The sequence below is a fragment of the Caretta caretta genome, chromosome 2 (assembly GCF_965140235.1).
Source record: "Caretta caretta isolate rCarCar2 chromosome 2, rCarCar1.hap1, whole genome shotgun sequence".
NCBI classification, from domain to species: Eukaryota; Metazoa; Chordata; order Testudines; family Cheloniidae; genus Caretta; species Caretta caretta.
Window position 1 is genome coordinate 16,571,690 of NC_134207.1, and position 15,433 is coordinate 16,587,122.

The 15,433-nt window shown below is 37.7% G+C and overlaps 1 protein-coding gene across 13 annotated transcripts in view; it reads right to left on the bottom strand.

The window, feature by feature from the left end:
- PHF20L1 (PHD finger protein 20 like 1) overlaps positions 1 to 15,433 on the bottom strand; it is a 90,121-nt gene that overhangs the window by 25,033 nt on the left and 49,655 nt on the right. For 7 of the 13 annotated variants that reach the window (XM_048841683.2, XM_048841678.2, XM_048841682.2 and 4 more), the window contains 4 exons: positions 8,594 to 8,812; positions 8,340 to 8,396; positions 6,184 to 6,288; positions 124 to 288 (listed from right to left, as the gene is read on the bottom strand). In XM_048841683.2, the coding sequence (XP_048697640.1) occupies positions 124 to 288; positions 6,184 to 6,288; positions 8,340 to 8,396; positions 8,594 to 8,812 (546 nt within the window). The remainder of the gene's footprint in view (positions 1 to 123; positions 289 to 6,183; positions 6,289 to 8,339; positions 8,397 to 8,593; positions 8,813 to 15,433) is intronic. The other 6 variants (XM_075124924.1, XM_075124923.1, XM_048841685.2 and 3 more) reach the window with 1 other exon arrangement.

Genomic DNA, 15,433 nt, shown 5'->3' on the forward strand with positions numbered 1-15,433 from the left:
ATAAAAAGTTTCATATTTTTATGCCTAAAGTGAATTATTTGGCTTGCATTTGGCCTTTTTAATTCGCCTTCTTTGGGAAATATAAATTTTAGAATAAAATTTCCTACTGTTCAGCCAACCTACTTTCTCCACTCAGGTCGACAGACAGAATGGCTCTTGGATACTGGTATGAAGTGTTCTTCTCTGTAAACATGCTTCGCAGAGTCAGAGAGCTCCCAGAAGACCGTGTGAGTGGAGAGGAGCACCTTTCCAAAAACTCAAGAGAACTATCTTCATAATCCGAATAATCTAAAAAATTAACATGAACAGTGGTTATCTGATGTTATAGTACTCAAGAAAAAGTATGTCTGTAAGAGTTCACAAGGCCTGAGAATGACGATTATGTAAGAAAGTTACAACATTATGTGCAAAAGATAAAGAACATGCATTAGTGCATAAATACCAAAATGAAGGGAAATGTATAAATATCTACATCACACAAACCCCTAAACGGTCTTATTTTACATGTGTATCAATGTAAGCGATATTAAGAACATTATGGTTACCAAGTCAAGCAGCAGAGTAAAAAAAAAAAATTACAAAGTTAAAAATGTCACACGTGACTTCAGCTCTGCCCCTCTTATGTACATACACTGCACCAGACTAATTATATAACTTCTTATTTCTCACTTCATACATATCTGAGATTGTGAGAAAGTACCTTGTAAGACTACAAAAAGGAAAGAATATTGCACTATATCCATAATCAAAGTTCTTCAATTGATCTTTGATTGACTTATTTGTCAGTTCTTTTCTATCAAACAGTATTGTGTGTATTGGACACATCTTAGAGGGTTTTCATAAATCATGGCTCATCATCACATGGTTCTCCTTCCTTCCCACTGACAATCAAATAGTATCCTTGTGGCAACTGCAACAGACTTACATGGAAAATAAAACTAGTAACAATGAATGTTTAGCTCCTTCTGATGTGTTCTAGAAATTATAAGCCCCAGTTCTTGTCTTTTTCTTGTTTTGACACTGAGAAAAAACAGAATCCTTTTTGTCTCACGTTCCTCTCCTGCTTCCCAAATTTCATGCCTAAATCTGTCCAAACGTCTGCTGCTAAGATGATCTTGCTTTTTCAACACACAATGCTTGCCAAATTTTTTAAAATGTTCCCAATTAAGCCATGAACCTGAGGTCTGCTGGAGAGTTATGCGCACATCTCTGCAAATATTAGGTAAAATTTTTTTTAAAGAGAAATACTTAATTTTTAGAGAAGCAGAACTACACCCTTGTGCAATATTGTAACCTCCCTCCCAACCAATAAACTAGTAATGGGAGAACTTTAAAAAGTTTTGAGGTTTGGATAAATATCTGGTTTTGATGTCTCTTTGAAACAATGTAATCCTCCACACAATTTTCAATCCTCTGTTTCCAGCCTACTGCTAACTTCTACAGCAGGGATCGGCAACCTCTGGCATGCAGCCCGCCAGGGAAATCCACTGGCGGGTCGGGACAGTTTGTTTACCTGCAGCGTCTGCAGGTTCAGCCGATCGCAGCTCTCACTGGCCGCGGTTTGCCGTTCCAGGCCAGTGGGGGTGTGGGAAGCGGCACGGGCCGAGGGATGTGCTGGCTGCCGCTTCCCGCAGCCCCCATTGGCCTGGAATGGCGAACCATGGCCAGTGGGACCTGCGATCAGCCAAACCTGCGGATGCTGCAGGTACACAAACTGTCCCAGCCCGCCAGTGGATTTCCCTGATGGGCTGTGTGCCAAATGTTGCCAATCCCTGTTCTACAGCATCTCCCATACATTCCATACTCTTAAAGTCCTGTTTCCTTCCCCTAGAAGTAATTCTCTCCATCCCTCTTTCTTCCATTTTTATTTTTCTCTCTATTCCCATCCCCAATTCATTCTGTACCTCTTCCCATCCCTACGTCTGCTGCTGCCACCTTCTCTCCTTTTTCGCTGGAGATCAACTGCAGCACCAACACCACTACCTGTAAGAGCTGAGAGAGCACCTCTACACAGAACAGTTCTGCACAACTGGCCCAAGCCTGCAGCCACAACAGTCATAGGGAACAATACATGGACAGATATTATCCAAGCACAGTCAGTCAGACTACATGTCCTAGGACATGAGTTAAATAATTGTACTCACTGCTCATTACTTCAACCTTCTCATCCTCCTTTTTAAAGTATTCCACAGCCCTGCTACCACCATCTACAACAGTCCCACGCTGAATGCTTTGTTCAGGCTTCTCTCCTACATTCTCCCTTTCCACCATAATCCACTGTCAATTCTGTGCTTTCTTCCATGTCCCCTCTAAGCTTAGGGTAACCTCCCAGTCAACATTCCCCAAGAACCTTTGCTATCCTTCACACCACTCCTAAATACAACCTACTCCCTGATACCCATGATCAGTGACAACCGCAATTCCAGAGTAATTGTGTTAATTGTGTCATCTTCTGTATTTTCCCAAGGTGCTGTGCATTTAGATAGTAACTTTTTTGCCCAGTGTCATCAGTGTATAGCAGCATATCCATCTATGATGTGACAAATAACACTGAAATATATTGCGACAAGGGATTCTTTCTTCTTCATCCTCCCGCACCCTTAGGTGTGCAGAGCGCCCATCAGTTTCCACCATTTATTTTGGTCTTGTGCTGGTCTGTTCAGTCTTCTGAGTGTCATATACTTTCTCTATTGTTCGGTGTAAAGTTGCTCTAGGTCGACCTCTTTTTCTCTTTCCAGGTGGTGTCCATATTATCACTTGCAATGGAAGTCATATTGCTGGCATCCTCAAACCGTATCCAAAATATGTCCATCGTCATCATCTTGCCATATTCGATACTTTAGATTGGTGTGTTCTACTTGGAATTTCTGATGCTGCAAGAATCTCTTTCCAATGGATTCTGAATATCTTCCATAGACATTTACTTTCAAATGAAATATCTTCTTATCAATTTCTATAGTAGATTTCCATGCCTCTGCTCCATTAAAGAGGACAGAATTCATGCTGGTGTTAAAAATTCATGTTTTTATGTCATTCCCAATCATGCTACTTTTCCAAATCTTTTCCAGTTTATGAAAGATGTTTTCTGCTTTTGATATTCATTGCTTGACATCTAGCCTCAATGACAAGAGCTATCTAGAAATTTGAGTAAACAAAATAAATGTAGAAAATACAATGTCTATTTGGTACATCAAGTACTAGCAGGCTTTCACCTAAATGAAATGGGAAATCTTCATTAACCATTTTTTCATTTGTCCAACTTACACTAAAGTTATCCTTTCCCATTCAGCATGCATGAATGTTTATCATTCCTTTATTGCAGATGCCAGAGTATCCTTCTAGTCTTATCTGTTTCACTCACTAGAAATATCTGATAAACTGAGGGTTTCAGCTAACATACATAAGGGTTTTCGAAAATACTTTGCTCTCTATGCTCAGAGAAATATCATGTTCCACTTGTTCCAATTACAATATCACATTTCCAGAAGATATACTTGTAATTCCAAATCAACAACATGGCCTATTAGGCCTATTCAATATAACCTGTGCAGGACCCAATGTAAACTAATACAAGACACCAAACTATATTCAGTTTAAATTTGTATCTGACTGCTACAACAGTCATTCTCAAATCTGTCTGTTCAAGTGTATTTGTCATCATTTTGACTATTTTTATGTAAAACTTGCATATTCATTAGTGTTATTATTTATGCAAGATTTTACATTAATACTCTGATCATACTTTCAAAGGACTGAACAAACAGTATTACACTTTTAAAAAATTATTCAGATACTGGTTTAAACTATAAAAAGATCTCCTGGGCGTGTGTTCTGAATTATTGCAACTTAGGTGCTGGTGACGCTCAGCCTTTGGCTTTATTCTTAAAACCACATCTGTGTGGAAGTGAAAGCACCCTGCAGTGCCTTACTGCCTACCAGATGAACTAGTTCGGACTTACTAGACTTAACTAAATGACAGCACTTCTAATATTTATGCATCTAATATTTAATGTCTCCTTACATGCACATAAGGGATCACACCTTTCCCCACATCCAAACCCAATTTGCAGATAACAGAAACTACTGAAAAGTTTATCATTTTAAATTATGTTGACTCAGATAAATGTAGAAAAGTAGCATTAAACTTGATTTAGCTGAAGTGTATACCACATTCACCTTACAGTGTGTGATTTGAATGAATAAGTGTTTGCTCACTTCAGAAATCTGCAATTTATCCTCTAGAAAGTCATGGTCAGAAATTGTGATGAACTAGGAAGGGCTTTACGACACTATTTTGTCACAAATCTGTTTTACTATATTATAGCAGCAGCAAAGAATGAGTCTACTAAACAAAAATGTTAAGAGACATCAACAAAAGTTGTCCCATTACCATCACTCCTCCCCCTCCCCTTTAAAAAAAAATTATACAAAAATACAACCTTCCCCAACTTTTCCTTTGTTTTATATTGCCTGCCTAGTTAGGCTGTAACCTCCTCAAGAGCAGGGACTGTGTATTCTTTTGTGTCTTGAACAGTGTTAGGCACATTGTTTGTAAACAAGAAGCTGAGAAAACAGGAAATGACACCAGAAATCTTGTGGTGCAGAATGTAAAAAATACACTTGAAACCACATGCTTGTGAGCAGAAGTTCTCACTAAAAATCCTTGTCCTGGGGGCTCTTAAATTATTAATCCCAGAGAGTTTCCAGGAATCTTGTCTGGATTACTCTGAATATTTTAATCACAAATATTATGACTGACATCTACTAAGGTACACTACGGATTTGTTAATGAGGTAAATCAATCTGAGGGGCATGCCAGAGGCAGCCAACAGTTTTTGTTTTCCATTCTTCCTCTTTTATATTACAGAGAAAAAAAGAGCATATCCCATAAACAAAAAAGCAGCAGAAAGGTAAGAAAAATACATGGTATAATTAAATGGCAAGTCGCAAGACATTTACGGTAAAAAGGAATTTTTCACAAAATGGATATCTCATCACTGGGGTGAAGAAAAGATCAGAGAGTTTTGGCCATATTATTATTATTTGTATTACCATAGCACACAGGAGCCCTAGTCATAGACCAGGACCCCACTGCCCTAGGTGTTGGACAAACACAGAACAAAAGGACAGTGCTTGCTCAAAAGAGCTTATAATGTAAGTAAGACAAGAGGCAACTGATGGATATGGACAGATGGTGGAGGAAACAATGTGACAAAATTGGGCAGCAAGATAGGCAGCGATCTCAGCACATCAGCGACCTAACCATTTGTTGCAAGCAACAAGCGAAAGGAGAGTTTCGAAGGGGGATAACGAGTTGGTTTTGCAGATGTTTATGGGGAAGCTCTTCCCAGCTTGAGGGGCAGAATGGGAGAAAGCACAAAAGTGATTGTTTGAAAACAATGTGTGGGGTATGAAGGCTGGCATCGTGGGCTGATGGGATGCAGAAGTGAACAACTCGATAGTGAATGAGAGATAAGAGGGTAGGAGCTGGCCATGAAGGATCCTGAAAATGAAGACAAGTAGCTAGTGTTTGATACAACAGAGAAGGGGGAGCCAGTGGTGGGATGCACAGACACAGGTAACAGTCAAAGTGACAAGCTAGGAAAATGATCTTCACAGCAGCATTCTGATTGGATATGAGCTGGACAAGATTGCATTTGTCAAGGCCAGAGAAAAGGATGTTGCAGTAACTGAGACATGAGATGATGAGAGCAAGTATGCAAGTTTCAGCTATGAGGATGAATAGGAAAAACTGTATCTCAGAGATGTTATGCAGAAAGATTTGGCAAGATTTAGACACAACCTAAATATGAAAATAAATGTAAGCAGTGAGATAGTCAGGGCTGGATGTGAAAGAGTCTGAGATGCAGAACTGGGTGGAGGGAGGCTGGAGTGGAGAAGTGTATCTACATGTCATTGGTGTAAAAATGGTAGTTAAAGCCATGAGTGGACATGATCACCTGGAGACAGGATATAAAGGGAGAAGGAGAGGAGATACCAAATCAAAGTGCCTTTGCTATGTGAAATTACAAGACCACCACCTCATTTTGGTAATTTCTGACATTTCAGAACTTGTTTCTGAACTGTATGAATGTTCAATATTTCAGTCGGTAACAACAACCAAACAGAACCAGAAAGATAGTATTTGATCTTTACTTTTTGTCTTAATTTTTCTTAACTCACCATGCTGTTTCGCTTTCTTCTTCTTTTTCTTCTTCTTCTTCTGTTTTGATTTATGATCTTTTTCCTTTTTCTCTTTCTTCTCTTTATCTTTTTCTTTCTTTTTACCTAATTGCAAATTAACATTTTAAAGTATTACCATCATCCTTGAATACTTTTTTCTTTCAGTTACCCTAAAAGCAACATTTAAATTTTAGATCAGTTGTGCCAGTCACCTGCCCAGAGTGGAATGAGTCAATTAATTTGTTCAGTGCCATGAGTGTAGCCCTTGTGATTAACTGATTTTGGAGCAGCACTGGGGTTCCGCCTTAGCTGAGACACCTTGAAGTTAACACAGTTACTAGTGAGACTCTTCCTAGCAGAGTAACATAATTCAGCTTCTCAGTGTCAAGAAGTCAACTGTATCCCACATCTTGACAGGTAACGTTGTGTAGCCTTCAGAATTTCCAGATGTGACCCGCACATGAGGAAAAAAATAAGACCCAGTTTTAATAAAGCTTATATTTTTAAAAATGTGTATTTTAAAAATACATCAGTAGTACATCAATTAGTTTGCAAGAAACAGAGTAGACAACCCATTTATTTTCCAGGTTTTGATCATGCTGTAGAAACAGGGAAGATGAGAACAGAAAGAACTCTTAATTTAAAAAATTACATCCTCTAGCAAAGCATGCTACATGATCTAGTATGGAGCTTAATGATAAACACCTGAAACTGTAGCTGCCATAAATTACTTTAAGAACAGCTAGCTGTCCTCTCACCCAAAATTTTATCAACAGAGTTTGTTCTGAATAAAATTAAAGTTACATTTTTGAATGTCTACTCCTTTTTAAGTACTACTGAAATCTACATGTGAATGGAGTCTTTGTTTTATAATAATTCATCTGTCCCTGCTACTTGCTTCCCATGTGAAGCCATAATCCATAGCTTCTAACTTCAAAGTTATTTCCAAAGCAGACAGTTGTGAAGCCAGAAAGAGGGACTTGACTTCAGCTAGAAAATAAACCCCAAAGACTGACTCTAAGATAATACTCTTTTTTGTAAAAAGAAAAGGAGTACTTGTGGCACCTTAGAGACTAACCAATTTATTTGAGCATAAGCTTTCGTGAGCTACAGCTCACTTCATCGGATGCATACATTCCCCCCCCCCGCTGGTAATAACTCACCTTTCCTGATCACTCTTGTTACAGTCTGTATGGTAACACCCATTGTTTCATGTTCTCTGTGTATATAAAATCTCCCCACTATATTTTCCACTGTATGACTCTGATGAAGTGAGCTGTAGCTCACGAAAGCTTATGCTCAAATAAATTGGTTAGTCTCTAAGGTGCCACAAGTACTCCTTTTCTTTTTATGGATACAGACTAACACAGCTGCTACTCTGAAACACTCTTTTTTGTGTACATTTCCCTTAGCCACACAGAATAAGAGCAGATATAGTGAATGTTTCAATTAGAGCTAATTGGGCTTATTTCTATTCCTTCTTTTCTTCCATAGATTGATGAGCAATTCAGACACATATAGGGCTGAATCTGTGTCAAAAATGAATTTGTTTGGGGAAGGAAAACTGTGAATCGTGGCAAAAGTGAAATTTTATGAATGAGTCCCTATCTGACCATCTCTGTAATATTTGAAGAGTGAATACCCAAACTTCCTTAATTTATATTTCATTTTAGGAGGCATCGCATATTCTGTTGGATACCTAGCCATTAGACTTTTTCTTTATTTATTCCACCTCTAGGCACAAGTTAATAACCACACATACCACTAATTTAATTGAAAAAGGTTATAAAGGGTACCCTATCATTATTCTTTTCCTCTTAGGCCTCATGCCCCACCCAGCTGGTCTAGGAACGGACACATGACATTATAGCCCTACTATTACTACCGGATTTGTCCCTCTGTGTTCTTGCAATTTACACACAATCTCTTAGGCATACATTGTCACACAAGTTTACTTATTTCCAAGACCTTTTGCATCAATTTAGGTGTTTGCGTTTCAGGTTTTTTGTTTTTTAAAAACTGGATGCTTTAGAAATATTAATACAGCTGAGCACTTACACCTAAAAGAGCATAACAGGTAAAAAGTTAGGGACAGGCTATGTTCTTACTCTCTCAAGCTTTAGACTTTTTGCTTAAATATGATTTTCTGTGCATACCAAATGATGATGAGCTTTTCTCTTCCAATTTCACCTTTTTTTCAGTTTTCAGTATACCTGTAGGTTTAAGAAAAACACACAAGCTTAGTGGGACCACTGCGGACGATGTACTTTCTTGTAAAAGTTACTTGGTTGTAAACATTCCTATCAATACATAATTAAAAGAAAGACACAATAACACATTGATTTTTAAAGATGCTTTACAATTACTTTTACGGTCTTAAGCACTGGAAACAAAAAGCACTGTAGTTTACCAACTTCTGAATGCTTGTCCTTCTCAATGACCTTCTTTAACATTTTCTCCTGCAGATTCTCAAAACATTTCTCCTTTACAGGCACAGAGAACTGTATCTCTGTCCCTTCAGAGCTGACTGACGTGGAGGACCTCTTTTTTTTACTATTCCCTTTGGGTAACTTTAGACTATTGGTTAAAGGCATTTCCAGATGTAAGGCATGTACATGGGACGAGGGTGCTGAAAACAAGAAGACAAATTTACTGGGCATTCAGTAAGGATTTAATCCTGTATATCAGCATAGCAGCCAGGTCACTGGCTGAGTCAGGCTGCTGAAATGACAAGTACAGGAAATATTTTCATAATAGTGAATATATTGTTAAGTTTTGAATGCCTAGGTCTCAGTCTTACTATTTACTAAATGCTACATGCCAAAAAAAAGTCTGTTCTCTCTACTTTAAAAAAAAAAAAAAAAAAAGGAGATATCGATTCCAAACAGAGAGGTTAATTTCAATTTAATTCTCTCCTGCTTTAGATATTTTTTTTTCCTTTTCTTCTCTTTCCATTACAGTGGAAGTCACTAGTAACAGTCAAGGAGCTGATGTCACCACAATTAATTAACTGTGTCTTACTTTGAAGGGATAGCTATCTTTAATAGATTTTAGGGTTACAATGCTACTTATTAAAAAAACATTTGGCTCAATAGAAAGTCTACAACATCAAAGTTTATTGCATTCAGGAGTTATTTTTAAAAATGGTATTCTACCTCTAATCTAATAGAAGCTCATTAGGTTACCTCTGGAAATCAGTGTCCTTTTAAAATTGGAATCTAAAGAAAATAAATTTGAAGTATATGTAAAGCAGAAAGCTTTGTGTATAAATCAGAATTTGAAGTTACACTTGCATACAAAGAGTGTTTTGAAAGATTTCCTAATCCTCGATTATTCCCTAAAGTGCTCAGTATTTAGAAGATTTTTCTCTTCATTGCAAACTAGGAAATCATAAAACTAACTGAACAGAGATGAAAAAATATTTTAATATTGTAACTCTGATATTTATTATCAAAAGCATCAAGGCAATTTTCAAATAATCAAACCAAATAAGACCCAAAGTTATTTTGATCTAAGGAGGATACCTATTTTACTCTCTGCCACAGGGAAAAAATAAGTTGCTCAATAAACAATTACCAGCATCACCAAGATCTCCCACCAACCTTACTAGCCAATGCAGTGCAAGCTCTAAGTCTGTTCCCTAATTACACAACAGGAAAGCTCTAGATGTAGTCTAAGGCCTCCCTGCCTAATGCTGCAAAATACTAAGGAAATATAGTCTTACAAAATTATAAGGAGGTATCTGGGTTTTTTAAACATTTAAAAATCTATTTATCATCCCTTTCAGTTTAAGAATCACTCTCACAAGAGTAGCTTGACATATTTTGTGGTTAGGATCCTCTGATGCTGAGGTTAGCACAGTAACAACTGTTTGGGTGTTTAAATCACTCTTTTGGGTAAAGTTTGTGTGTGTACATTCTGGTAATATTTCAGGCCAAGTTTTTCCAAAAGTTATTCATGATTTTGAATATCCAATTTAAAAACACTAAATGGGACCCAATTTTCAGAAGGCAGGTACTCAGCACTTTCTGAAAAAATCAGGTACCATTATGGTGTCTCAAAAATTGGGCCCCCAAAAATAGCATTCAAAATCCTTAATCACTTCTAAAAAACTTGGTGTCTGACAATAATGCAAAAGATTAACCCTGCAGAAAACCTTAAAGCAGCCAGAACGCTGAATATGATCCAAATAAAGAGGAGGTTCTTTTGGGGTTCTTTGAAGTCCTCTCTTAAGGAAATTAAAAACAGGATTAAGAAAACTATGTGAATTTAGTGCTCATGAAAAGCGATGGATTGAGAGGCCTGAAAATCGAAGTCCTCTACTTAACAAAAAAGACTTGGTACAGAAAGCGGTAATGCTCTGGGGACACGTATGCCGAGAGAGAGCACAGAGCCTCCTCCTGGGCTAGTTTTCCCTCACCAGACAGAGTGCCACACACTTCACATCAGCTTCCCCCTAGCACTCCAGCTCCTGAGAAGCCTCTTCCCTCAAGCAGTAGCCAAGGAACTTCACAGTGAACAGGCAGCAGGAGCAGCTAGGGCACTGGTACACAAAGCAGCAGGAATTACCCAACGCAGAGGCTACTACATGGTGGACCTTCCAAGCTGTCTGATGTAAAGGCAGCTTCAGATCCCACTCCCCATCATGCACCCTGGCCAGCAGCTGGAAGCAGCTACTTGTATTGGGTAGAGGGAAGGAGCCAAAGTGCCTCTAGGTCTCAGGGTGCTGCTTGGAGGTGTTTTCTTCAGTTGGTGTTGTTAAGCCCCATCCAATAGTTTGAACAGACTATTCCTGATGCCCAATACCCTCAACACTGGCCCCAGCCTGAGCACCACTCTGAGCAGCAGAGATAGGAGGGGAGGAGGGATATGTAAAACACCCTTTGGGTTAAATATCCCTAATAAATATATTTGTTAGCAACAGAAAACATTATCTGAACTATTTCCGCCTCAGGGCTTCCCAGCTTCTGTGACTGTCTTGTCGGACTGTAAAGTTCTGCAGGGCTGCAAGAGTCTTCACTTTGTGTTTTTACAGAGCCAGGAGCACACTGTCATCACATAACAAGTAACAAACAACAACAACAACGACAACCTCCCACATCCCATTCTACCAGCAGGCTTCACCCTAACCTGCAAGGACCACCTCTAGAGATGGAAGCTTATTTTTTAGTATTCTATGGACAATCAATACTTGGCCTCTCTGTCAAGGCTAACAAAGGTTCCCATTAGTGCTAATGTGGCGGACATGCTGCTACTTATTTTATTTTATTTTTTGAGGGTGGGGGAGGAGGTTATGTGGACATGTGTACTGTACAAACTAAACTGAGATCACATAATACCACACATCAGATAATCTGGTTAGGCCACTACTATTTTGAGCCAGAACATTGAGGGCTCCACATCTGAACAGTCCATTGAATAATCTAGTCCCAAGTCATCTTCCCAAAACAGGACTGGATTTAAACTAGTTATTTAAAAACAATTTTCTTATGTCAGCGATCCAAACCCATCAAATGTCATTATTCCAAACATTACCTTAAATTTTCAAAATCCTGAAATTAGACCATTAAAGCTTAAATACCACCTGACAAACTAATCAACTGGTGACTAAGAAAGCTGGCTGATGGCTCCAGGAGGTATTTTTTATAGAAAGAATTCTGCTACAGTGACACTAATGCCCTTTCAAATAATTTACCCATGTAAGCTCCATCACTACAGTAACAGGAAAGGAGAAGATAACACATACAGTTACACTTTTCCTAGTGAGCAACTTTATCGAGTCTTCACTTAGAGGCGCATAAGAGGAAGTGGATAATCATATGAAATAGAAGCCTAGATATACTTCCTATTAGTAATCACTACATGTTTTGAAAATTATAATTTCATTTGTACCTAAATAAATGCTATTTCATAAACCTGATATTTTGATTTCAAATGTGTAAGTTATCATATCTTATAAAATAAAATGTTGATTTACACTAAATAGCCGTAAAATTAAGTAAGAGGTGATCATTCGGAGCCTTTTAAACCAATGTAACCAACAGAGCAATACCGTTCATAATTTAATAATTTGCATAAACTAAATACTGATAAAAATGAAACACGGTAGTGACTCTGTAAAGGAGTTTTTAATTGTCACTTGTTTCCTCTTGAGGTAACCAGATATGACCTCCTACCCACACACAGCGGCAGTGCGGGAATCTATGCCGGAAGTGCTATGCTTGCTGTGTATTGTGTGTGTACACCAAAGACACTGAAGGACCAGATGTGAGCAATCGATGTCGATATCATTACCTCAAAGGCGAGTTTTGCCACCTCCATGAAATAATGGAAAGACCTATTTCAGCTCAAATATATGCAGACTACATCAGTTTTGCTGCTTTAATTATGCCAGCATAGTTAAAGCAGCACAGACCCTCAAGTGCAAATAAATGTATATTGGTATAAAATAGCTTATTCTGGTAAAACCTATTCCAGTTTGACAACACCTAAGAACCTATGGGTTTTCACCAGAATAACTATGCCAGTTACAAAAAAAAAAAAAAAAAAAATCACATCCCTTAACATTGTAATATCTTTAAGCATAGATAAGACCAATATAGTCAGGGCTTTCTAAAAAAATATGGATTTTGTTTTTTTCATTTTTGGAGCTTCTGTCACTCTCAAGTATTTACATGAAAATATATTTTTAAATATATATCATGGACATTTTAAACAGATTCTTAATTTCAATCTGTGCATGAAAACTAACTCTTTTAAAAGTTTAAAGGAGTGATGAGAACATTAAGGTTCTTCTTTGCCTATTAGGAAACAGAAGAACTCCACAAAACTGACTGTAACCCTTCAGGGGACAAGCAAAGGCAGAAATCATTGGAGAGAAGGGCATGACTAGCAACTGGAATGAACTCTCAATGAATGCTGAAGACAGGGGTGTAGACAGATCTGTGAACTGCTGGGAGGCTTGGTTTGCTAGTATCAGGAAACTTCCAAAACACTGGGTAGATGAGAACACTGATAACAATTCAATATACAGAAATGGCTAGCTAATCTCATTTTTATCCTTGAGTATTAAATTCAGTAGGTAGTGGTTTCTCATTCTAGCTACAGCATATGTGAAAGTTGTTGATCAATACCGAGTTACTGTAATCAGCGATCAAAATCATCAATGAATGAATTCATCTGACATGTCTAATTTTGAAGAAAATGGTAGAAAACAATGGACTGGATCATTAAAAATAGATAATTGTGTTAAAGTATAAACACTGTCAAGAGTTGTTAAATTGCAAGATAGGAAGATTGCATGTTGACATTTGCATTCAATTTCCATAACCATGTAAAATTTGCAGAGGATAAGGAGGGTTTTGATCAAAACAAAGCCTGTATTTTACACAAGGAAATCTACAATGAAGCACTAATGGTACAAATGCAATAGGTTTCAGAGGGACTTAACAGTTTACAGGCTGTCTGTGGATATTTGTCAGTCTCATTGGAAAGCAGACTTGTTTTAACTCACAAGAACCAAAGACAAATTTGGAAAAATAATTCTGATAAACTATATACCTTTTCCGTTACTTAGTCAACATAACTCCTAACTATAACTTTAGGCTGAACCCAGAACAAGAAGCAGCAGTTGAGATAAAGAAGCTAAAAATGTAACATTGAATTCCCTCCTTGCACTTAAAACTGAAGATACTGTTCGCTACTCCAAAGAAGGTGGTGGTTCTGTTCTAGTTAGTAGCATCAAAATGGTGGAAAACTGTGGAAATAATGGAAGACATGACAGTTGAATTTAGAATTTTGTCAGTTTTCAAAAGAACTGCACTTTGTCCTGCCAGCTCAATAATAATCAGGCATCTTTTTAATACATTTATATTGATCAGGTTTTGAACATCTGCAATAGGCTAGGTGCTGGAAAAGCAAATAAAATTACTTAGATTGTCAGCATTTCAGGTAGAGGACTGTCTTTTCATGGTATATGTGTGTACCTTGTCTAGAATGCACAGGGGGCACCATCCCCATCTGGGGTCTCTGGGCACTACCTCAATGCAAATATTAAATAATAAGTTGATGAAAGTGTATCAGTATCTATATGCAGATACCAAAGAGAGTGGTAGATGTAAGTAGTTAATAGTCCGAGGAACTAAATTATAGCGTTCTTGTGTTTTACTTATAGAATCACAAGCTGTACATTTTGGACAACATAAGTGCCTTTGCTTGAAGCATACATGTAAGAAGTTAATTGCAAAGCATGTGTTTTGCACTTCATTGCAGAAAAGCTCAATTTTTCACTGCCCTCCCCTTTGAAAAGCAACATGTTAACGGTTTGACAAAAGAAAAGCTTTGCTATGAATGAATAAATATTTAATGTTCTTTTTCCACAATTAAATATGATCTACTTTTTTTTTTTAAAATGGCTTATGTCCTACACTAGAGCCAAACACTTCCAGGCCCACAAATGGCATCACTTTCTTCAAATGGCCCCTCTATCTCTAGCCTCAGAAGTCATGATAAACTTAATACATTTCAGTTTATTCAAGGTGAGAAAAATAGGTACCATTTTAATTTGAGTCTTGGGGAAATAGCATTTCTCTCTATCTAAATATTACAGGTCCATCTGCTTCTGTACATTGGTGACAATAATAGGAATACTGTTAATATCTCGCACTTTTATAGCACCCTCTATCCCAGGACCTCACTGTGCTTTATTAATATTAATTTAGCCTTGTTACACTTTTCTGAGATAATGCCATTTCACAGATGAGAAAACTTATGCAGAGAGAGAGAAAGTGACATGCTCAACACCAGAAAGTCTTTGGCAGAGCTGAGAAGCAAACCCTGGTCTCTTATCTAACCGTAAGTCCCCTGAGACAAGAGCACACTAAAACTTTTATGTGAGATCATTTTCCATATGTGGTACACTGTAATTTAGTGCATCAGGTTCATGGTAGCATGTTTGAAATTTCAAACAGAAACTTTGGCAGATTTGACTGCTGGAAGATTATCTGTAAGTAAAACTGGTTGCCACTGGCAAGAGCTATGTAGATATGCACCTCTTGTCTTCGGGAGATGATTTATTGCAGACACTTGGCAAGTTTCAAAGGGCTTACAATACTAACAGAGAAGACGATAAGCTGACTATTTTTTGCCCTTGGTTAGCTCCTTTTCACTTTTCTCTACCCTCATATGGGCATTAAGCTCTACTTTAGAAATCATGAAGTCTTTCACAATCCTGTTCACAGTTATGTTATAC